The 23,302-nt window shown below is 46.1% G+C and overlaps 11 protein-coding genes across 11 annotated transcripts; 5 read left to right on the forward strand and 6 right to left on the reverse strand.

Annotated features, from left to right (window-relative positions):
* Nucleotides 1-3,813: 3,813 nt before the first annotated feature.
* Nucleotides 3,814-4,044, reverse strand: BJ212DRAFT_1281912 (uncharacterized protein; the record flags this gene model as incomplete). The annotated part of the gene is made up of 1 exon (XM_041331655.1): nt 3,814-4,044. The coding sequence occupies one exon, from the start codon at nt 4,042-4,044 to the stop codon at nt 3,814-3,816; it is 231 nt and encodes a 76-aa protein (XP_041188085.1).
* Nucleotides 4,045-4,283: 239 nt separating this feature from the next.
* On the reverse strand, nt 4,284-4,757 carry BJ212DRAFT_1281884 (uncharacterized protein; the record flags this gene model as incomplete). Its single annotated transcript, XM_041331651.1, has 1 exon — nt 4,284-4,757. A coding segment is annotated over one exon (474 nt), but the record flags the coding sequence as incomplete, so codon positions are not given.
* Nucleotides 4,758-6,219: 1,462 nt separating this feature from the next.
* BJ212DRAFT_1303447 (uncharacterized protein) lies at nt 6,220-7,144 on the reverse strand (the record flags this gene model as incomplete). Its single annotated transcript, XM_041333419.1, has 5 exons — nt 6,220-6,298; nt 6,356-6,537; nt 6,621-6,683; nt 6,839-6,988; nt 7,040-7,144. The coding sequence occupies 5 exons, from the start codon at nt 7,142-7,144 to the stop codon at nt 6,220-6,222; spliced, it is 579 nt and encodes a 192-aa protein (XP_041188087.1).
* Nucleotides 7,145-7,471: 327 nt separating this feature from the next.
* On the reverse strand, nt 7,472-8,473 carry BJ212DRAFT_1303448 (uncharacterized protein; the record flags this gene model as incomplete). Its single annotated transcript, XM_041333420.1, has 5 exons — nt 7,472-7,722; nt 7,782-8,045; nt 8,100-8,219; nt 8,269-8,299; nt 8,402-8,473. The coding sequence occupies 5 exons, from the start codon at nt 8,471-8,473 to the stop codon at nt 7,472-7,474; spliced, it is 738 nt and encodes a 245-aa protein (XP_041188088.1).
* Nucleotides 8,474-9,843: 1,370 nt separating this feature from the next.
* Nucleotides 9,844-10,263, forward strand: BJ212DRAFT_1485605 (uncharacterized protein; the record flags this gene model as incomplete). The annotated part of the gene is made up of 1 exon (XM_041341003.1): nt 9,844-10,263. The coding sequence occupies one exon, from the start codon at nt 9,844-9,846 to the stop codon at nt 10,261-10,263; it is 420 nt and encodes a 139-aa protein (XP_041188089.1).
* Nucleotides 10,264-13,161: 2,898 nt separating this feature from the next.
* BJ212DRAFT_1303449 (uncharacterized protein) lies at nt 13,162-14,229 on the forward strand (the record flags this gene model as incomplete). Its single annotated transcript, XM_041333421.1, has 1 exon — nt 13,162-14,229. The coding sequence occupies one exon, from the start codon at nt 13,162-13,164 to the stop codon at nt 14,227-14,229; it is 1,068 nt and encodes a 355-aa protein (XP_041188090.1).
* Nucleotides 14,230-15,576: 1,347 nt separating this feature from the next.
* Nucleotides 15,577-16,219, forward strand: BJ212DRAFT_1303450 (uncharacterized protein; the record flags this gene model as incomplete). Its single annotated transcript, XM_041333422.1, has 3 exons — nt 15,577-15,642; nt 15,741-15,900; nt 16,080-16,219. The coding sequence occupies 3 exons, from the start codon at nt 15,577-15,579 to the stop codon at nt 16,217-16,219; spliced, it is 366 nt and encodes a 121-aa protein (XP_041188091.1).
* Nucleotides 16,220-16,501: 282 nt separating this feature from the next.
* On the reverse strand, nt 16,502-18,636 carry BJ212DRAFT_1281986 (pyridoxal phosphate-dependent transferase; the record flags this gene model as incomplete). Its single annotated transcript, XM_041331662.1, has 3 exons — nt 16,502-17,323; nt 17,376-18,059; nt 18,118-18,636. The coding sequence occupies 3 exons, from the start codon at nt 18,634-18,636 to the stop codon at nt 16,502-16,504; spliced, it is 2,025 nt and encodes a 674-aa protein (XP_041188092.1).
* Nucleotides 18,637-19,600: 964 nt separating this feature from the next.
* BJ212DRAFT_1386993 (uncharacterized protein) lies at nt 19,601-21,100 on the forward strand. Its single transcript, XM_041336854.1, has 3 exons — nt 19,601-19,925; nt 19,971-20,342; nt 20,398-21,100. The coding sequence occupies exons 2-3, from the start codon at nt 20,058-20,060 to the stop codon at nt 20,989-20,991; spliced, it is 879 nt and encodes a 292-aa protein (XP_041188093.1). The 5' UTR covers nt 19,601-19,925; nt 19,971-20,057; the 3' UTR covers nt 20,992-21,100.
* BJ212DRAFT_1386996 (uncharacterized protein) lies at nt 20,952-21,597 on the forward strand. Its single transcript, XM_041336855.1, has 3 exons — nt 20,952-21,147; nt 21,208-21,433; nt 21,482-21,597. The coding sequence occupies exons 1-2, from the start codon at nt 20,988-20,990 to the stop codon at nt 21,399-21,401; spliced, it is 354 nt and encodes a 117-aa protein (XP_041188094.1). The 5' UTR covers nt 20,952-20,987; the 3' UTR covers nt 21,402-21,433; nt 21,482-21,597.
* Nucleotides 21,598-23,181, reverse strand: BJ212DRAFT_1387002 (uncharacterized protein). The gene is made up of 6 exons (XM_041336856.1): nt 23,057-23,181; nt 22,959-22,997; nt 22,894-22,904; nt 22,654-22,836; nt 22,141-22,600; nt 21,598-22,083 (listed from the first exon to the last, which is right to left on the reverse strand). Exons 1-6 carry the CDS (start codon nt 23,108-23,110, stop codon nt 21,844-21,846), a joined length of 987 nt encoding a protein of 328 aa, XP_041188095.1. The 5' UTR covers nt 23,111-23,181; the 3' UTR covers nt 21,598-21,843.
* Nucleotides 23,182-23,302: the final 121 nt, after the last annotated feature.

The following is a 23,302-nucleotide window of genomic DNA, read 5'->3' on the forward strand; positions in this document are numbered from 1 at the left end:
TAGCATGTGACTTTCCCATGCTTCACACATCCTACCACTCTCTGCGCATGCCTTTGCCTCCACGCGCATGACTTTCCCACACTTCGCGCGACCTGTGGATGTGTTGCACTCGCTTCCCCTGGGGTCAAACACACTTGCCTTTGTGAAGTATAGCAGCCATAGACAGAGCTGCGATGACCACACATATACTCTGACTTGGCATCCCTTGTAGTGCCATAGTTTAGTAGTTGATTCCTTCAGCAACACAAGATGAGAGTACTTTTGCCATGGTGTCTAGAAGTGTTATGGGGCGGTAAGCTTTGGGGAGGCTGTAGTCAGGGTGTCCGGGTTTTCATAATACTATAGTCGAGGACTTCTTCCATTCTTCAGGGTAAATACCTAGCATGAATGTAGCTTGGAATATCAGGCCCATGAAGGGGATGAGGATATCAGTGCATTTCATGAAAACGCAATTACACACTCCATTAGGTCCTGGTGCTTTGAAGGGAGAAAGTTTTGCTATAGCTCTGTAGATCTGTGCATCAGTGATGTTCTCAAATGAGCAAATGGGGGGTGGATAGTTCACATTTGGGTCAACATAGTTGTTCTCTGGCTGTTGTTGGAAAAACATGCTGTAAAGAAGTTCACTCTTGTGTGCATTGTCTTGCATTGTGTTCTTGGGGTCGGAGGCATTTGCTTCTGAATCTTGTAGTGTTGTGATTTGTGTCATATGCCATTCTGGACTCTCAACTCTAAATCCGCTTCTCCGGATATCCAGATCCGAGATCTGGATCTCAAATGATCTGATCTATCTTTATCTTCCTTCTGGAATCCAAACCCTATATCAGTGCCCAACCCCATTTAGACTTCCCCTGTCTCCAGACTCCGGCTAACTATGTTTCCCCTCTGATTATTGATCTGTTACATACATTTCATTTCCAGTGTTCAGTATTTGTGATCCATCCTACTTACTAATAGACTTTGCATATGCTTCGTACATAGCCTTTATGTTTGCTGATTGATTCCTATATGATACCTACAGTATATAAACCTCCTGTAACTCTCAGAAATACTCCAGTTCTGTTAAGAACCATGTTGCTCAAGGGGGAGAGAGACTGACTCAGAGGGGCTTGGCCTCAGCTTGTACACTGTGCCCCTTACCCGAGTATGGGCCCTTCATTTCATATGAGGTCTGATGATGGTCTGACAAAGTCCAGAGGACTTCCAGAGGAGCACAGGAAACGTCCAGAGGAGCGTGGGAGAGTTCTGGAGGAATGCAGGAAGTGCTCAGGAGAGTTTCCACTGCAAGGTAATGCTTCTACAGGAAACAGGATGGAAGGATAGGAGGTCCGGAGGACAGGAGGACAGGAGGACAGGAGGACAGGAGGACAGGAGGGCAGGATGACAGAGGACAGAAGGACAGGAGGACAGGAGGGCAGGATGATGGAGGACAGGATGTCCAGAGGTGCAAAGGACAGAAGGACAGGATGCCCGGAGGTACGAAGGACAGGATGTCTGAAGGACAGGAGGATAGGATGTCTGAGGGTTAGGAGGACGGAACATCCAAAGGTACAGAGGGTGGAATGTCCAAAGGTACAGAGGGTGGAACATCCAAAGGACAGGATGCCCAGAGGTACAAGGGACAGGAGGTCCAGAGGTCTGGAAGGAATAGGGGCTACATTGGACGATGTCCAATGCAGAGGCAAACAGAGGTAGACTACCCTAAGGTAGAGTTGGAGGGACAGGAAGTGGACCTAAGTCCAGAAAGAGGGTAGGTGCTGGAAAGGCAAGACTCTAGCCTAGGGAAGCAATCCCTAGACTTGGGACAGAGACATAGGGGACAAATCCAAAGGTCCAGAATTCTGGCCTAGGGAATCCATCCCTAGGCCTTATGGAAAAGGACAAACTCAGATGGACTGAAGTCTGGAAGAAGATTGGGCAAGTAGAACAGGATCTAAGATGATATTCAGACTAAGGACTCTACTGTAGTTGTACAGGGGTTATATACTAGAGGCTATCCAAGAGGATCAGTAAGCAGAGGAGTAAGGTTATGTATGAGCATGCAGAAACACATTGGTAAGTAAGATGGAACATAAGTAAATGAACTTAGAGATGAAACTAGTACAAGGATCAATCAGCAAGACAGAAACAGAGATAACTGAGAACCGGAAAGGTGGAGATGCCTAAATGGGGATAGGCGCAGGATCTTGGACGGAGGGTGGGAATAGGTCCGGAGATCTGGGGATCTGGAAGGCAGGGCAGAAACAGGACTGAGATATGTGAGGTGGTGGATGTAGTCTGGAATCCAAGAGGTAAAGTCCGGATGTCTTGCTGGATGGAATGTGCATAGGGTGGACAGGATAGGGGATCCAGGAATGAATCAGATATGGGGTCCGGAAATAGGTCCGGAAACTGTGGGAATATGATGGGATCTATATCTGGCATACAGGATATGACAAGTTTGAATATCATCTTAGTTCCTGCTCATTCCTGTGTCCTCTGGACTTGAGATAAGTCTCTTGTCATATTCCAAGTCTTAGGATTGCACCCTAGACTACATTTCCGACTCTACCTAAAGGTAGTCCATCCTCTGTTAGTTTCTAGTCCAGACTTTGTCTGGATTAGTCTTATCCACTTGCCCAGGTAACATCCGGACATCCGTTGTCCACCCTAGTCAAATCCCGGAAACTCCAGATGACTGTTCTAGCCCCCAGAAATTAAGGGCACATACTCAGGAAAGGGGCACAGTGTATGAGCTGAGGCCAAGCCCTTGTGATCCGACCCCCTTGAGCACACAACCTTAACATTTGAGTGTGAAACTGGTCATCAGGGCAGCTTGAAGTGTAGTGATGGAAATCCCATGTACCTGCAAGTGTCAGCATCTCAAGCCATTCTTCCCAGTGGTCCTTCTTTGTGTTCTTGATATGTTCCAAGAGTTTGTTTCTCACTATTCTGAGTTCTTCATGTATCGGGTCGTTGTGGTGTGAAAGTTTTTGTCTTGCTTTGTGTCCAAGTTTCTTGATGTGCTTTTGTTCCGTGTTGAGGTCCTTCGTCCACCATCTCTTCATGTAGGGTGATTGCTTGGCTATCAGGACTTCCTCCTTTGCGGTTTCGGCAATTGTGTTGATGAGTCAGGTGTAGGCTTCTTCGAATTGAGCTTGGGTTGTGATTTCTTGAGGCTGCAGGTTGGGTTTGAGTTTGATTGTTAGTTTTTCACAAAACTTCTTCCAATTGGTTTCATGGTAGTTGAATTTCAGGATGGGGACTGTGCATTCAGGGCTTAGATCTAGGGTGCTGATGATGGGGAAATGGTCAGTGATAAAGGGTGTAGTTGGTATTTGACAGAGCATTGGGTGAACATATCTATAATTTCTGTGGAGCAGAATACATTATCTGGCCTTGTGTGGTTTTTGGTGTTGGATGCTTCAAGGGTGGCTATGGATGGTGGGAGTGCTTGTACAAGGTTATATGCAGCTAAAAGTTCTATTAGTATGTCTGCTGCATTTAGGTTCGCAGCAGTGAAAAGGTGGCTGTTTAATGTCATTTCCCACATAGGATGATGATGGTTGAAGTCTCCTAGCCAAATTATGTTAGTAGGTGGTTCTGACACAGCCTGTTAGGGCTTCTGTTTGTTCTTTTTTGGTTTTTGGTTGTCATGTGATGTTCCAGGAAACATATGGTGTGATTGTGGTTGCAAGGATTATAGATGTTATATACACATACATTACTGAAGTTTCCAGTTAATTCTATTGCGGTTACATTCAGCGAGTCTAGTGGGATTATATGCCAGTTATTTTTCGATAATTTCTTGTTGATGAGAAGGATGGATTGTGTTCATTCAGTGCTGTTGTGGTGTCTTGTTGGGTAGATAATGTCCCAGTGTCTTTGTAGATTGGAGGCATTGGTGAGGTTGACTGGATTGAGGTAGGGTTCTTGGATGCATGCTAGGTCATAGGTGTCTGGGTTGAGGTTTGATAGCATATGTTCCCAGGCATTTACTGACTTGTGGAGGTTTTGCTGCCATATTCTAAAATGAGGCTTTGGGGGGTCATCATCATTGTTCATTGGGTGCTAGGAGGGAAGGAGAGTCTGTCAGAGTATAGGGAAGCAGCAGGATCTGGGGCAACAGCATTTAGTCAGGCTTGAGGTTGTGGGTCTGGTTGCCAGGGTGGGTGAGTCCAGGCTTCTGGGAGTCTTGATTGTGTGTTGATTGGGATTTGGTTGGGGTTTTCATGGCTTTTCTGTTGTCAGCTTACTTTGGGTTGTCTTTTGGGGTTCTTCCATCCTTGAGGGGCATTATTGTGTCATTGTTTGATGGGGGCTTGGGGCTGGTTCCATTGGCCTTGGTTCTGGTCATTGTTCTGCCATGGTTCATTCTGTCCAGGATGGGTGTCCCATGTTAGTGGATTGTTGGTGGGGAAGTAGATGTAGTGGGCATCTTCTTGTTGGCCTTGGTTCACTTCCCACTTTCTGATAAAGGTGGGGCAGTCTCTGCTCCAGGCTGCATGGTTGTTGGTTTGACAGTTGATACAGAAGAATAGTTCAGGGTTGTTGACTCTGCAGGTCCTGCACATGTCCAGTTCTTGAGGGCAGTCTGCTGCCATGTGGTTGCCTCTGATTGCATGGCATTTCAGGCAGCAAGTGGGTTCCTGGATTAGCTTACGTCCGAATACTTTTCTACCTTCTATTGTTAAGCTGAATCTGATGGCTTGGTTTGCAGCAGTTTTGGTCTTGAATGTGAATATGGTGTGGGCTGTGCATTGTCCTGGGTTTCTTTGAGCTATGGGCTTGATGTATCTGGCTTTAGTAATTTTGTTCAGTTTAAAACCTGCCTTTACTTCTATTTCTGCAACACAGACTGGGGAATTTGGGTCAAATGCAACTGGGATGTTTCTGAGTAGGGTCTGGTATGTTCAGTCCTTGATAATGAGGTTGTGTCTGAAGTGTGTGAGGAATCTGCTGTGATTTGCAGGTTCATTGATCCAGGTTGCTGATTGGTGGGAGTCAACTTCATATAAGATACCACCATGTTGGAGTCTGTGTGCTGATAGGAATGTCATTCCTTTGGGGAGGGTTTTGCCATCCTTCTTGAGGAGTTCTAGAGCTAGCATGGCTTTCATGACTGGTTGGAGTTCTGTGAGGTCCTTTAGGGTGCTTGTCTCATTCATGGTGCATTTGTCAATCAGTATTTGCCTTGTTTGGGCTTCGCTACATGCGAGAATCTTTGTTAGTGGGGCAGGGATGCCTGTTCTGATGGTGTTTGCATAGTTTAAAGGTCCTTCAGACCTGATCTCCATTGCTTTGGCTGTGTCTCCCTGTTCCCTCATTGCTCAGATGGTGTCTTCCACCACCTTGCCTATGTGCTTGGAGGAGTTGTGCAATTGAGAGTGTACCTCGACAACTGCACAGTCTAATTTCTGTTTGTGCTGGGTGAGGTATTCACCCAGTTCTTCTACTCATGCTTCTAATAGTTCAATTGGGTTTTCTAGTGCAGCTGTTAATTTGTGTGCAAGGGTTGAAACTTGTTCTATCTGGTTGACATCATCTATTATGATGGTGAAGGCTCTGAGAATGTCAGTGTGTGTCACTCCAAGGTTAGCAGTAATTGTGAATTCAAAAAGGCAGTCTGCCAGTACTTTGAGAGTGATACCTGTGGATGGGATAGTTAGTCCATGGGTGGCTAGAAGTCACGATGCCAATTCCAGGTTTTTTACATCTGTGCAGATTCCTGTTCCTATTATATGATCTGACTTGTGCTTGCTGAAAGCAAGTAGGGGTTTATCTGCAGTGGTCTTCCTTCCAAGTCTGGTAGAAAGCACCATTGTTGGGGTAACACTACTTGGCTCATTGGGAGCTTTTAATGGGGGCATAGTGCATTGGGGAAAACCTCCTTCACAAAATCAAGGTAATTTCAGAAATTTTTTGAGAATCCCTTGTAATTTCAGTGAAATTGAGTGCAACCAGATTTCTCAAGCTCAGTCACAGTTACTTTGAATTTCTTTGAATTTCTTTGAATTTTTAGTCATTATTCCTCAAATACCATCAAATTATCTTGAATTCAGTTGAAGTTGATATACATGAACATTGATTAAATCATAATTAAATGAAACATCACCATCAAAAGACATGAAAAGAAATGAAAAGATCAGCAAACTCAAACTAAGCATGGGTATCAGTATGTACAAATGATGCATCAGATGCAGAGAAGTGACTGACTCAGTACCATATTTATAGCTTGATTTATTCTTCAACCATTGCGTCGAGATCAAGGTAGTTGCAAGTGCTTGATGAGCCGGTGGACACCAAGTTCTCGATTGCACTGATGTTGAGTTAGTCCAAGTGCCTAACAATGAAAAATAGCGCAAGCAAGACACACCTGACTGCCTTGTAAAGTTGTCCCATCAGTGCATGGTACTTCTTTCTACTACCATCAAAGATGCATGTGAGAGTCGCTTGGTGAGCCTTGTAAACACCAATGTGGGAGGAGGCATTGAATGATTTGACTTGTGCACTTGAAGGTGGGTTGCTGCTACTCCAATCCTTCAATATCGCATAAATCTGTAGAGAATATTATGTAGTCAGTATACAGAGTTTGAAACAGTATCATGGCTGGTGCCTACCATAGTTGTAATCAAACACACCATAGCCACAGGTAGCTCAGGCTCATCATTTTGATCTAAGACAGAAATGAAATCATCATGGCACTGAGCGCCAAATGAGTTCTTGCCATCAAAGAATGACAATCAGATGGCATCAATGGTAGCCTCATCACAAAATGGTTGGTCCCCAAGGACCTTACCCTGGGTAGTAGATGAGAATCAGACAAATGAAGAGAGAGATAACAAAATACTAAACAGACCTTGGCATTGGTTGGAAAAATATACTTGTGACTCTTAAGAAGGTCTTCTACTTTGTCAGCGCAACCTTTCTTGAGTCCAAAATGTGATACAACAATTTGATGTACAAGCTTCTTGAGATTGGTGCAGAAGGAGCTCATCCATCCCTCTGGCTTGTAAGCATATTAGTTTCATCCAAATAACCATGCAAAAAGTGTACATACAATTCCAGCAAGAGCCGGTGCATAATCAAAGTTGTGCTTCATCCTCTTTGCTATCGCATATTCCTTGTGCTTCCCGGCAGCGGTATGGACTGCTTCCAGGGACATCTTTTACTTCTCAGTGATATTGGGGAATGCATTGTTGAAGAAAGAGGCTTTCTTGAGTTCAAACATGCCGGTCTTCAACACATTCTGTATCTGGGTGTTTTGAGACTTGAGGTTGATAGTGCCATCTGCTGAGTAGACTAGATCTGTGAATATGGGCCATGTAAAGGAATAATCAGACTCTTTATCATCCAACTTGGAAGCTGACTCATGAGTAACATCTGCTGGCGGTGCCTCAGTTTTCAGCTCCACAAATTTAGGTCTCTACAAAGTGTGATGTGAGACAAAATGATGGGCGTGTGTAGTAGAACACATCACCTTGAGTTCTTGTCATTCTTCTAGCTTGCTCCTTTTCTTCTTGTCTTTCTTCTTGTCCAGCTGGTGTTTGGTGACTGTTGATAAAGCCTCATGGTAATAAGGTTTGGAATGACCACGACCATCAGAGGCTTTGTCAGCAAACTGCATCTCTGAGTCCAAGTCAGCAACATCAACCTGAGGAACACTGGCAGTAGTGCCAGAGGCCATTGACAACCATTCAGATACATTGCTGCTGGTTTGCGAATGCATTCTGGCAGCTCTAGCTGTGCAAGGAGGCACAAAATGGGGAATCTTTGTCAAAAGGTCAATTTCATTTTCTCACTGTTCTCAATGGCCCATGACTGAACCTCTTTAAGGAGTTCCTCCTGGGAGAGTGACTCAAAATCATCATCTTCAGGAACCTCCATATCATTGTCTGATTTTTCAGAAGCATGGTCACTGTCTCCGTATTCACTGATGGTGTCATTATCTTCAATTGACACCATGGCTGACTTCAACTTGCAGGAATTTGAAGAGCATGCTGATTTCTCACAACCTTGACTTTCAGCATGGCTGATCTCTTCATGTGCTCCTTGACCATGGTCCGCTGTTGAGTATCTCAGGGCTTGACATCTGTCTCAAGTAGCAGTCTGTAACTAACCATTGTTGCGATCTAGCTTTCCTGCAGGTGTCTTCCATGCTAACTTGGCTGCAGATACTGATTGCAGTCCAGTTATTGTGGGTGCGCACTTATGACTGTTGGCCATTGTCTCATTCCAAACTGAAATCAGGTATGTTAGTAACTGGTTTCTAACTGTACAAGTGCTGACCTTTCTGCTCTAAGGCCTTTATCTTTGATGACTGTGGCAACAGTTCTTGATGATTGTGAGTCCCTCACAATTTTCTTTTATGTACTACTTACTATCTGTATCGCTTTTTTTCACTGGCAGATTCTTGACTCACCTTGGCCTTTGTTTTGCTGTTCCGCTTGTGGGCAGCTATCTCTGATGGCATTAAAGACACTCTGGGAGGCATACTGACAAGGGGGCAACTATTTGCCTCAACTCAAGTTGGGAGGGAGGAAAGACTGAAAAAACTAGAAGGTTCATGGTCCACTGTTTTTTTGAAGTTTGTAAGTTTGTTTGTTGCTGTACGTCAATTTTTGTAACTAAACTTTTTTTGACTTGGATCTTGACCAACAGGGTGCGCCTGGTATTACTTCATCCAGGGTATTGCTTTCACTCTTGCATTTTGTAAGGGCGTGTATTACTTTTGCTCTTGCATTTTGTGAGGGTGTGTCTGGGGGGGTATTACTTTTGCTCTTGCATTTTGTGTACGTCAATTTTTGCAACTAAACCTTTTCTGACTTGGACCTTGACCAACAGGGCGCGCTGTTAAGGTCGTACTCAAGGGATAACTGGATCCGAAGGGCTTCGACCTCAGCTCATGTGCTGTGCCCCTTACCTGAGTATTGCCCCTTATTTCAGGAAGGCAAGACTAACGCATCCAGAAGGTCGGATGAGTATTGTAGCGGATCTGGATGACTTCTGGATGCGGGATAGGTATCATAGGGCTAATCCGGACAAGTCCAGACTAGAAACTAACAGTAATAGACTGTCAGAGACAGAGGTGGATACAGATAGACTATAGGAATCAATCCTAAGTCTCGGAGGGTGACAAGAGTAGAGATACTCAAGTCCAGAGGACGGGAATGAGTAGAACTAAGATGATATTTGAACTGAGGTACTACAGAGAGTTGCAGGAGGTTATATACTATAGGTATCTAATGGAATGATCAATCAGCAGAGTCCGAGGCTATGTACAAAGCATATGGATGGTCTATTGGTAAGTAGAAATGGATCACAAATAATGAAATGGAGATGAAGCATAGGTAACAGATCAGGGAGCAGGACTGATATACAGATAACCAAAATACTGGAGTTAGGGGGTTACCGAAAGGAGATGAGTGCTGGTTGTGGATTCAGATGAGTTGTGGACCAGACCGGATGAGTGGACAGATTGGATGACAAGATGTTGGAGGGAGATAAGATGTGGATAGGATTGGAGATAAGATGTGGATCTGAGATGAGATAAGGGTCGGATCTGAGATCCAGATATGCAGATATGACACATGCCTGGTATTACTTTGTCCAGGGTATTACTTTCGCTCTTGCATTTTGTGAGGGCATGTATTACTTTCACTCTTGCATTTTGTGAGGGTGTGTATTACTTTCACTCTTGCATTTTGTGAGGGCATGTCTGGGGGGGTATTACTTTCACTCTTGCATTTTGTGTATGTCAATTTTTGCAACTAAACCTTTTCTGACTTGGATCTACCAACAGCACATGCATGCTGTTTGGATACCTTTGTCTCTTTATCTACCACCTGTTTCTCTACTGTCAGAATGAACACTTGCCCAGGTTGTGCTAAAACCTTCAAGCATACTGGATATGCTCATCACCTAGCCCAGACCATAAATCCATCATGCGCTGCTCAATTACAACTTTCTGGTCTTTTTCCAGAGTTGGAGGATGGAGATTCTGACAGTCTTGATGGTGGAGATGACATTTTTGATTCTCATCATCTAACAGAATTTACAGGAGACTACTTTGGCTACTACAACAAACAAGATCTGGAATGGCCAGATGATAGCTGTGACGAGGCCCCCTTGGAATCTGATGGAGAGGAAGAAGATTATGATGCAGTGCTTGAGCATGGGTGGGAACGCCCTGCTGATCCTTCACAGCAGGATATTGATAGTGGAGATGATTTTGAAAACTTGGACAACTCAGATGCATCATCACAACCACACCCAGCCAAATGACAAGAAGTGGAGGTGCCCCTTGGTCACCAGCCCATTGTTGAGAAATTTCCATGGCACCATGCAGGTGCTCCAGCACACCACTCCCACACCACAGCTTTCAAGTCTTATAAGAATATACTGCAAAGTGCAGAAAACATTTGGGCCCCCTTCACATCACGCATAGATTATGAGGTTGCAAAGTGGGCTAAACTTCACAGTCCTGGCTCAACTGCTTTTTCAGAGCTGCTCACAATCAACAGTGTGAGCTTTCTCAATTGGGTCATGGCAGGCCAACATTTACAATGACATTTATATAGCTTCATGATGCCTGGGGTCTTTCATACCAGAACACCCATGAACTCAATCAAATCATTGACCAACAGTTACCATGCAGACAACTGCATTTCAAACATGAAGAAATCATTGTTGCAGATGAGGCATTTGATGTTTACTCATGCAATGTCATGGAGTGTGTCAAAGCTCTTTATTCAGATCCCGAATTCTCACAACATCTCAACTATGCTCCTGAATGCCATTATGCTGACACTGACAAGACTATCTGAATGTATCATGATATTCATACAGGCAAGTGGTGGTGGTCCACCCAGGCAAGTTGTCTGACAATCTGTTCAAGTCATATTGAACTTATTGCAACCTCATTTAGAAAGAACTCGAAACCAAGAAACCTGGAGCAACAGTCATACCCATCATCCTTTTGTCTGACAAGATGCAGGTCACCATGTTTAGAAACAAATCCACCTATCCTGTCTACATGACAATAGGCAATATTCCGAAGGAGATCTGTCGAAAGCCATCTCAATGAGCATGGATCCTGCTTGCCTATCTACCAACCTTGAAACTCAATCATATCACAAACAAGGCTGCTAGGCGTCGAATGGCAACTAATTTGTTTCATGCTTGTTTGTGTCACATTCTGGAGCCTCTGAAAGTCCCTGGCAAGGACAGTGTTATGAACTAGGATGGTTGTAATAACAGCAGCTTGATAAGAACAACGGCTGATATCACAATCAAGACCTTGCAAATGCAAGGGTTGTAAGACAAGGCAAAGAGAGTGTCTTTGACTTGAATATCAGTTCAGACGACTTAGGATTGGAGGTCCTAAGCGAAAGATGTTCCAGGTAAAACCTAGTAAGATTAAAGTGAAGTAACTAAAGCATACAGGAGGACTATTTATAGTGGGCTACTGTGCTTTAGGGCAAGTGTGAGAACGAAGTGAGTCAGAGATAAGAAACGCGTAAGCAATAGCAGAAATAAGTCATCTAGCAACGGCAACTGCGGTTGTGATGTAATACAGCATATGAGTCAGAGATAAGTCTAGCGGTGGCATCATGCAGCTCGTGACATAATACACAGTAGGATGAAGAAAATGAATAGGGGCATACATGACTGTAACAGATGGTGTTGCTATGGCCAGTGGGGATGGTATTGTGCGTCAAGGGCATCTGATTGTTGCTTGTTATTCCACAGATTACCCTGAACAGCTGTTGACTACTGGGATAAAGTCAGGAGAGTGCCCGAAGTGTGATGTCCCACACAAGGAGTTGGGAAGTTGTTAAGAACCATGCTCAAAGGAGAGAGAGACTGACTCAGAGGGGCTTGGCCTCAGCTCATACACTGTGCCCCTTACCCAAGTATGTGCCCTTCATTTCAGAGGGAGTCCGATGATGGTCCAACGAAGTCCAGAGGAGTGTGGGAGAGTTCCCACTGCAAGGTAATACTTCTACAGGAAAACAGGATGGAAGGATAGGAGGTCCAGAGGACAGGAGGACAGGATGTCTGGAGGTACAGAGGACAGGACATGGAGGTATGGAGGGCAGAACATCCAAAGGACAGGATGCCTGGAGGTATGAGGGACAGGACATCCGGAGGTACAGAAGACAGGAGGTCCGGAGGTCTGGAAGGAATAGGGGCTACATTGGATGATGTCCAATGTAGAAGCAAACAGAGGTAGACTACCCTAAGGTAGAGTTGGAGGGACAGGAAGTGGACCTAAGTCCAGAAAGAGGGTAAGTGCCGGAAAGGCAAGACTCCATTCTAGGGAAGCAATCCCTAGACTTGGGACAGAGACATAGGGACAAATCTGAAGGTCTGGAATTCTGGCCTAGGGAATCCATCTCTAGGCCTTATGGAAAAGGACAAACTCAGATGGACTGAAGTCTGGAAGAAGATTGGGCAAGTAGAACAGGATCTAAGATGATATTCAGACTAAGGACTCTACTGTAGTTGTACAGGGGTTATATACTAGAGGCTATCCAAGAGGATCAGTAAGCAAAGGAGTAAGGCTATGTATGAGCATGCAGAAACGCATTGGTAAGTAAGACGGAACATAAGTAAATGAACTTGGAGATGAAACTAGTACAAGGATCAATCAGCAAGACAGAAACAGAGATAACTGAGAACCAGAAAGGGGGAGATGCCTAAATGGGGATAGGCGCAGGATCTCAGACAGAGGGTGGGAATAGGTCTGGAGATAGTACAGTTAATATCCGGAGGTCCAGAGATCTGGGGATCTGGAAGGCAGGGTGGAAACAGGACTGAGATATGTGAGGTGGTGGATGTAGTCTGGAATCCGAGAGGAGGTAAAGTCCAGATGTCTTGCTGGACGGAATGTGCATAGGGTGGACAGGATAGGGGATCCAGGAATGAATCAGATATGGGGTCCGGAAATAGGTCCAGAAACCATGGGAATATGATGGGATCTATATCTGGCATACGGGATATGACAGAAGTCCAGATTTTCCTGTAAACCTGCGAGACCTCAATGCAATTCTCACCACATTGTCACTCATTGACGAGGATTATGACCTGTGGAGACAAGCGTGACAGGAGTGTGGCATTAAGCCTGTCTTCAAACTGTCCTGGCTGGATCTCCCACACACCAACATATTCCAATCCATCATGCCAGATGTGTTGCATCAGCTCTACCAGGGTATCATAAAGCACCTCATCAAGTGGATCAAGGAGGCATGTAGTGAACCTGAGATTGATGCTCATTGTCATAGGCTTCCCCCAAACCACAATATCCGCTTGTTTCTGAAAGGAATCAGTAACCTCTCACATGTTAGTGGAATGGAGCATAACCAAATCTGTCACTTCCTGCTCAGTATTGTCACTGGCATACAGCTGCCTGGAAATCTCAATAATGCTTGCCTTACTCATGCCATTCATGCTATCCTTGATTTCCTTTACCTCACACAATACCCTTCTCACACAGATCAAACTCTAGTACTGCTCGACGATGCCTTGACACACTTTCATGATAACAAGGATATCTTCCTTGATCTTGGGATCCGATCAAATTTCAACCTCCCAAAGCTTCACTCCTTCTGTCACTATGTACATATGATCAAAATGTATGGCACAACTGACAACTACAACACCAAGTACACCGAACATTTACACATTGACCTCATGAAGGATGCTTACAGGGCTACCAACTGTAAAGACAAGTATAGTCAAATGACACTCTGGCTCAAAAGATGTGAGAAGATGTTGTGGCATGATAACTTTGTTCAATGGCGTCTTGTTGGTGATCTTGCCTTGCAAGAAAGGTCACAACCAGACATGGATTATCATTGGGCAATCAAGATGACAAAACACCCAACCATCAAATGTGTTCCATTGGATCGCATTGTGCAAGACTATGGCACCACTTTTTTCACAGCAGCATTGGCTTGTTACATGGTTGGCAGAAATCAATCTGGTTTATCTGCAGCACAACTGGAACAAGAGGCTGCTCATATCATTCTTCCCTTCGATACTGTGGCTACATTCCACAGGATCAAATTTCATGCAATTGATGCTTGCAGGTTCTGGAACTCAAGTGTAACTGTAGATTCTGTGCATTCTCAACCATCACAGAAGGACAAGAGAGGGCACACAATCCCCACACACTTTGATACTGTTTTGGTCAATGAAGGGGATGGTGGGATAATGGGTGTGGATGGTGCATTTGCATTTGTGTGAACATGGCTGTTGATCTGACTTGATTCCTCCAAAAGGATACTGTGTTGCACAAGTTTGTGTCATCTTCACGCTGACAAGTCAAGCTACAAAAGTGTTATTCCCCGCTGGACCTGTAAAACCACCCACCCACCTTGCTTATGTGGAATGGTTCACACCTTTCCAGCAACCTGAATCACACCATGGGCTGTATAAAATTAGCCATTTGATGTGTCATGGAGAGCATCTCGCAAGCATTATTGATGTATCAGACATCCGCAGGAGTGTTCATCTTTTTCCAAATTTTGGTGCAATAGTACCTTGTGAATGGACAAGCAGTACTGTTCTGGAGCTCTGTTCCAGCTTCTTTGTAAACTCATTCAGTGACCAACATGCTTATTTAACTATTGTCTGAGGAGTATAACGAAATTTGTTGAAATACTTTTGAAATACATGTAGTTTAGTGAATTCCCTGAAATTCTCTCTTTTTTGAGGCAATTTTGACAAGTTTTGTAAAGAGGTTTTCCCTGATGTGATCTTTTTCACGGTTAAGAGTTCTCGGAGTGCTAGTTCAATGATATCTGATTGACAGGTAGAGGCCTGTTTAGGCGTCAGTGACGCTTCAGAACGCTGTTGAGCATTGTGTTGAAAATAGTTTTCCGGGGTCCTAGTCGGGGTGCCACTTGGTACTAAGCCAAGGAGCGATCAGGCAACATAAATAGGCCACTTCCTGGCAACAACGATAACGTCTGTTCGTAGGCTATCCTAGATGCCTAGTAGGCTTGTCTTAACATGTACATTGTCATATTCGGAACGGCCCTCTCAGATCTGGCTCTGGGCAACTAGGGACAACCCTGGACCCCCTAGATTTCTCTGTTTGGCACATATCTGACATTCATCTGGATATCCACTCATGCATGCAACACATCAGGATGTAGTACCATGCATGGTCAGTACCACATCCCAATGTGTTGCATTCTACATTGGCCCGCACGGCCTAACATCAGTAGTCGTATCATGCTCCGCGGACCGTCGAATGGGGGACTTATGCGACATCAAACAGTATTTTCCCAATACATCCAACGTCGTTCAATTTCGCACTCCGAGATCTTCTGCATTTTTGCTTGGTCTTCCTCAAAAATGATAAAGGACTTACGAGACGTCTGAAAAGTTCTTCAGCTGTCGGACCATTGCTAGATACATTGGCTAGGCGGTGCTTACTTTCCTTGCTGAGCAAGATATCGTCTCTGCTGAAGCTTGCTCGGACGGAAGAAGAAGAATCTCAGAGCCCGCATCTGTTCGCATCGAACAACGGTGTTTGAAAGATTGAAAAAAAAAAAACAATGTGATCGTTCTGACAAAGACTTGTGCATGCGTGAACTCGAAGGCGGTCACGATTCACGAATGATAGAGCGAGAGCAACTAGCTTCTTGGCTAGTAAGTACGGCATCAGTCACGGTGGTCAGCAAGTCACTCAACTTGAAGTTTTGCCAGTGGCTCTCGATAATCACGATGTCATCATGATGGTACTACAGCAATCAGTACAGGAGAGTCGATATTATCATCAGGTTGATCCAAGACTTGGAATTGTCCAAGAACAAGTTGAAGCCGCGGGGTCAAGCTACCTCGAGTGCATGAATCCCAACCTGGCTTACAAGATCTTGGAGCGATACAAGCGCCTTCCTAATGCTCATGGTCAGCCCAGACCTCAGGCCTTAGGTTTCAGGCAATGAAAGACCTATCACAGAATGGGAACCTGCAGTCGCTAACACCGCCGTGTACGACTCGCAAGCGGCAGTGCTCCAGGACCAAGTCATCATCTTCATTGCGAGCCATTGCTCATGCAACCTCGTCAAATATTGTCTTGATGTCAGGGAACCCCGCTAAGCCGCTGCTTCTCAGAGATTTCGAAATGCTCAAGAATGACTTTGTGAAGGTGACACAAAACGCTGATTATGCGGGCACAGATAATGATGAATTTACAAACACTGCGCAGGGTGTGAGACCGAGGTGACATCGTCAGCGCAACAATAAATGTGTAGTGATGACCATGCCCTTCGCCCCGATTTCTCTCCATGGAGGTAAACTTTTTTATGAGCCGTTTGGAGTAAACCCAGTTGGAGAGTACCTACTACAAGACTGTAGGGCCCTGCCAAGAGGACCAGCGCGGGAAAAATGCCGCACTTGATTCCGTCCTTTAAATTAAATCATTCATGTGAAATATGGATAGATGGGCCCATTAGGTAGGTGGATCAAGGTGGCATTAGGAGAGACAATCACGCAGGCGTTCAAACATTCACACAGAGTGCACAAGCTCCACAGCACGCTCACAGACCATATCGATCCCCCACCGCTCGCCCGAACCATGTTTCAAGTCCAGAATGCCACCCACCTCATCGCATGCCCGCAGCACTGTATCAATATCCTCCTTTGTGTGCGACGCGCTAGGGCAGAACCGCGCACGGGCCGTCTCAAACGGAGTGGCGGGGTACGTTACGACAACGACAACGATTGGTATGGGGCGCGCACGCATCATACGCACGAACACGGGCAATTTTCCAGGGTTGAAGATGAGCAGGGGAACAATCGGACTGAATGAATGTCCATAGATGATGAAACCGAGTTTCTTGAGGCCCGCGTGCAGATAACGGGAGTTGAAGGCAAGACGGCGAATACGCATGCAAGCTTCAGATCCGTCTGCAAGAGCCGGAGGAAGGTTCATCCACATCGGCAGGCCGCTTACAGGTACCATACCTAAAAGCTCTTTTGCATTGTCTCTCGGCATGACGATCGAGCCCACAGGGTTGAGGGAAAGCTTGGAATTGGTTGGTTGTGGTGCAAAAGCAACACCCATGATACTGGCCATCGAGGCAATAATCTGGGCGAGCACGGGGGGTGAAATCGCTTCTGCATATGGGCCGGAGTGACCGCGCAATCGGAGACAATCAATAAGGGTTTTCTGCCCTGCGATGTATCCACCAGCAGCACCAAAGGACTTGGTGAAAGTGCCCATTAAGACATCAATCGAACTAGGAGGGATGTCGAAGTAGTCCGTTACACCTCGTCCATGAGGACCAAGCGCACCGATCGAGTGCGCCTCGTCGATGTAAAGGTAGAACTTATACAGAAGATTAAACATCGTGACAAATCACTGTTATTGCAAGACGGACCTTATAGATCTGTTTTAGCTCGACAATCTTAGGCAGGTTCACGACCGTGCCTTCCATGGAGTACAAACCCTCGACGATGACCAAGACCTTCTTCCACGCACGATGCGTCTTGGGCTGACCCTGACTTATTACCTCACGCAGCAGGGACTCAAGGCTTGACATATCATTGTGCTTGAATACCCGGACGTGTGCACCACTCTGTCGTGCACCGATGCGAATACTAGCGTGGTTCAGCTCGTCTGAGATGATCAAGGACCCTTTTCCCACCAGTGCAGGGATGAAAGTGGAGTTGGTGGCGAATCCCATAGAGCTGATCAACGCATCTTCCATGCCGACAAAACGCGCAACAAGGGCTTCAGCAGATGCATGGAGCTCGGAGCTCCCACTCTCTAGACGTGTGCCACAGGTGGAGACGCCACATCGGCGTATGCTTTCCTTGACTGCATTTGAACAGCCGCCACGGCTCTGGGAGAAGCCAAGGTAGTTATACGATGAGATGTTCAGCGCACGCGTCTTGCCACCAGTAAAGATCTGAGTGTAGTTATTATCTGTGGAGTGGCGGTCGAGGATAACAATAGTGCGGCCAGGAACACCCGTAACAGGCTGGCACAGGCAGTCAGTCATACGACCCCTGAGCCGCCGAGTGTAGAACGAATCAAAATTTGTGTTCAGCGGCGCGTAACCCTGCACATGGAACAAAATCTGATGAACAAGTTCAAGGAGGACAAAATATGGCACATACATTCTGGGGCATAAGGTGGGCGAAATAAGACTTCGCAAACCGCTTTCCAAAGAAGTCGCGCATATGACCTAACAAGTGAAGAATGAAAAAGCTTATGTGTGTGGCAAGGAAAATATAGTATGGGGGCTCCTCGATAGCTTGCTCCTCGAAAGGCTTCGTGTAGTCATGCTTAGAGACGCAACGATATGCCTCATTCGTACAGTGACCAAACTCTGTGTGAGCGGTAGTGAAGACCTGCTCGGAGGTAGGCGGTGTAAGGGGGTATACAAGGAAGTTGTTTTCATCGTCCTCGCTGAGGGCGTTGTCCTCGGAGGAAGCTGTGATGGAAGGCGAGGGGGAAAGTGCAGGGGTTGATGCTACAGAGGAGTTATCGTGACTGCGTGCACGAGTGTCTGCTTGTTGAACAGCAGAAAGATACGGCTCTGCCGTCGGCATTGATAACAACTGGCTGGGTAATTTTTTCTCCTCGAAGATGGATAGAGATGGTGATGACGGATTCAGCGCGATGAAAGACGGCATATTCTTGTCCTGTCGAACAAATAAACCGCCGTTCAAGGACGATGAAGGAACAGGGGCAACAGTAAAGTTACAAGATCGAACCTATATCACGAGAAACTCTCGCCGGCAATCACAATTCGATTCCTAGATGTCCTGGCTGGTTTACCATAACAACCTCCTGTAAGTATGGGTTAGAACAACTTGATCACACTACGAATTTGTTTCCAACGACGGATTGACCGAGTGATTGGTGACGTGGAGCACGACACATTAACAGAGTCTCGGGGGGCAAATTTTTCTCCTGCCGACAAGAATGTAACTCTATTATGGAAAAGACAGTGTCGTCAGTGTGGATGAAGGTACATACATTGATACCCACGCGATATACTAATTGTTGATTATCTGAGAATTAGGGTCAAGCAGCCCCAAGCGGTCATCCGTAGCCATACAGACATAGAAGACACTCGTTCTTCATGAATCATCATTGGTACTGAATGTCAATTGCTCGTTTATCTCACGTATCTGTGCGTGATTCGCGAGACTCCAAATAGTATTGTTAGCGGCTAGTGCTGTATCTGTGCCAGTGGAAACGGTGGTAATTGAAAGTCTAAGGCCATTTGGGAGAAGTAAAGTCATTTGGCGGAAGTATAGTTGATCATACTGATGCATCACGAAGTCCCGGGGGTCATCGCTGCTGCTTAGCATGCCACACAAGCCGGCGCATCTGATGGGCTGCGTTTCTAACATGATGCTATCATTCTATCATGCCACATACCCGGACTGATTGCTGCTCCTTGCCAACGCTGCTTCAAGTGTAAGGGGGCAGACTGATCGAAGGAGCGCGGACCGAGCAAAATATGATGACGGCAGGTATTAGGCTAAGTATATGTGGGACCTGGGTTCAAGTTGTAGCACGTGACGACTTGACGAATATCCCGAGTCTCCCGGAGTCCCTGGTCGTGAGCCTAGTATGCTGAATCGTTATCATGTCAGGCCTCGATGTCCTGTATGTTCGTAGGCAGCAAATTCGCCCTCTTATCTTTCCGATTGGCACCATGTGGGCGGTAAGATAATACCATTGTTCTCCTTGCCAGCGAATCGGACTAGATGAATGCAAAGTCATACTGTGACGGTAAGTCCACTGTACATGCAGATTCAGTAACCATGCATTAGCATGTACTGTTCAGTCGGGTGAGTATTATACTACTACCTCTTGACTACGATGTCTTTCGAGTCACGATCCCGTCAATGCCATTTCATATTTACTATCTCTCTCAATGAGTTCGGTACTTGAGACGATTGGCCTTTAGGTAGAATAGGCACATCATATTTTAGCCTGGCTAACAATCCGGCAGCAATCAATATTCGGCAAATGGTTCCCCTCCTGAGAAGGTACCGGTTATGTAGTTGCTATTCGCCTCAACTTTCTACAACTTTGAACGATGCTTAGTTATCCATCCGTCACCTCTTCATGCACTCGAATCCTGCGCTCAACCCTCAAGACATCCCACAAGTCCTTCTCCACCTCACAGCCCATACTAAGCACCGCCAGCTCAACCAATCCCAACTTCGTAAAGATAGTCGAAGTCGGGCCTCGCGACGGTCTCCAGAATGAACCAAAGCCAATTCCACCTCCCATCAAAGCAGAACTCATCAATAAACTCGCTATCGCAGGGATGCGCAACATCGAAGCCGGCAGCTTCGTGAGCCCAAAATGGGTGCCTCAGGCACGTCTCTACCAGTACTCCAACACTCGTACTGATATGCAGACGTGGCACGCAGATGGCAGGCACGGCAGAGGTCTTATCTCTCATAGACAGTTTCCCGAAAACCGGTTACTCGGTGCTCGTTCCAAATCAGAAGGGGTTGGACGACCTACTAGACATACTCTCCTCTAGCACTTCTCCAAACTCACACGCAAAGCCCCCACCTCCAGTCACCGAAATCGCAATCTTCACATCTGCGACAGATGTGTTCTCTCTCGCAAATACCAACGTCTCTGTTTCAGGTTCTCTCGAACGTCTTGCGCCAGTTGCGCGCAGAGCTCTTGATGCTGGGTTGAAGGTGCGAGGGTATGTTTCAGTAGTCGTCACATGTCCCTTTTCTGGACGCGTGGATCCGAGGCGGGTTAGGGATGTTTCGAAGGAGCTCGTACAGATGGGATGCTACGAGGTGAGCTTGGGAGATACGACAGGCGCAGGGACGCCCGCTAGCATCCGTGGGATGCTTGAGGAAGTTGCGAAAGAAATAGATGTAGGGATCCTTGCTGGACATGTAAGATTCACTCGCTTGTATCTTATCTTATGGTTGATTCAATATTCTTTTGGACTGTGTAGTTCCACGATACGAATGGTACAGCGACTGCCAATATTATGACTGCTCTTGACTTCGGGTTGCGAACATTCGATGCGTCCGTTGGTGGCCTTGGAGGGTGCCCGTATAGTCCTGGTGCCACGGGTAATGTTGCAACGGAAGATGTCGTCTATGCTCTCACTGGAGATAGGTTATTCGGCAATATTGGTGAACCATACGGTGAAGCATCCCTCTATGCATGTTTCTCCTTGTGTGAGCTGATCACATGATATATTGTAGGTAATGGGGAGCCTGCCAAGACGGTGCAAAGTCGATGGGACGTAGGTCCCGTTGACCTAGTTCGACTCGCAGAAATCGGGGAGTGGGTTTCTAGGGCTCTCGGGCGAGAGACTACGAGTCGTGCTGGTAAAGCCCTATTGGCGAGACGGAAGAGAGAAGAGGAACGCAAACGAAAGGAAGGAGCAAAGTTGTGACATCGGGACGCTTCCGAGTCCCCCCTCACGAGGTAAGCTGATGTCTGCTCGACTCAGACGTGAATTTATCTTGCTCGAAGACCACAATCGTCCTGCATACTTTTTATCGCTGTAACAATCCATGTATCGCTCTCCTCTATGACATTATCTGCTTTGAATCAAATAAATACTCAGGGTATCACGACTCGTAATTAGATGTCCTGTCCTGAGGTGAGGTCCAATTTCATCAGCGTCCATGTGCGTTCGCTCCGTGCGCGGGTAATCCATACTCTCACTCAGGTTTTGAGCTAAACTCCTTTCCAGCTTCTACATCTTCCAGCGCAACTCGGTCGTACTTGGAATTTTGCTGAGATTCGACGTGTTTCACCCACGTGTAGTAAACGGACCCTAGAAGGATAATTGCAATAGAGGAGGCACGGCCACTGTAGACAGAAAATGTGAATCACAAGAATTTTGCCAACAAAAAAAATAGGATGCAGCCCGCAACAGGCGGAAGCAAGAGACAGTCACATGGCACGATACAGACAGAAAACACGCACCCCGAGATGATGTCTCCAAATAACCACATCCCCAATATAGACGCTGCTACGCCTCTTACTGCGGAGGACACCATGTGTGTGATGGGCGAAGTGACCTTGATAGACAAAAGACTAGCAAGGCTCATCATGAAGCCAAGCGCACCCTAAAGATGCATCAGTCATCAATAGCGTAAATCACCAAAGCTGGTGTGAAGACCCACCGTGATAAAGGACCCCCAAACGAATGTCTGCAACTCACTCAACTCTCCTTCCTTAGGGACAACCCCTACTCCGAAAAACAAATCCTGAATCGCTGGGACCTCGCCAGCAAATACGATGATGGGGATCATCACAACCGCGCTGAACAAATTTGTATACCATGACAGGTTCATAGCGCTACCCTTGACTACATCCAGACTCTTTTTGATGACCACGCTATGCACTGCCGTGATTGCGGAACTTGCGACACCAAAGCCAATACCAGCGAGAACCATGGGGACAGAATCGAGAAAGATACCAACAAAGAAACCGAGGGTAACGATAGAACAGCTAAAGAGAATGCGGAGGGACGGACGCGCAGAGAGGAAGAAGTAGGAGGTAAGGACTGTGAAGGGGAGGACGAGGCCGCGTGCGACTTGATAGACAGATGCGTCGACATACTTGAGGGTATAATTACTGAAACTGAATGAACCAATGTCAAAACCTGGTGTTGTTGATTCATGGGAGAGTCATACCTCAATCCCACGACATTCAACCCAATGTTTGGGGCGAGTTGGATCAGAAGTTGGGTGTCCACATACAAAGGCAGAACTAAGAGGCGGGTTGAATGTGCGGCAATGAAAAGAATGACAGCAATGACAAGCTGGGAAAAGAGGAAGAAGAGCGGGGCATCAGTCGTTTTGAGAACCCATTTATTCCTATGTTTCAAGACGGATGAGTGAGCTTGGTATATTGGAACAGAGGGATAAAATTACGCCATGACCATCTGCATGCAAAGGAATTAATGAACAGGAGGGTAGTAAGTAAGAGACGGACGTACACATAGTGCTGCTACAAGGTAGAAGAGCACTGTACCAGTCTGCAGTTAGAGTCTCTGGTCACTGAAGAGTGATGAAATTTTTGATAATTGGGACGTACGACGAGAAGTCTGCTGTTCTGCGACTGTGAACGAGCATCATGCTTGTGGGACATCGTGACAATCGAAGCGTTTGAGAGGATTATAACACTTGTTTGTACTGTGAATATGTGTTGTGGTAGCCTAGAATCTTAAGTATGAAGAGTTATATCATGAACTGAAGTGAAGAAGAGTGTCGTGAGTAGGAAAATTCATGTAGTACGGAGTTGGAGCGGGAACAATCAACGGCGTGGCAGCACAGCGTGGCA

This window comes from Suillus subaureus (assembly GCF_016647635.1).
Source record: "Suillus subaureus strain MN1 chromosome Unknown BJ212scaffold_43, whole genome shotgun sequence".
Classification (NCBI taxonomy): Eukaryota; Fungi; Basidiomycota; class Agaricomycetes; order Boletales; family Suillaceae; genus Suillus; species Suillus subaureus.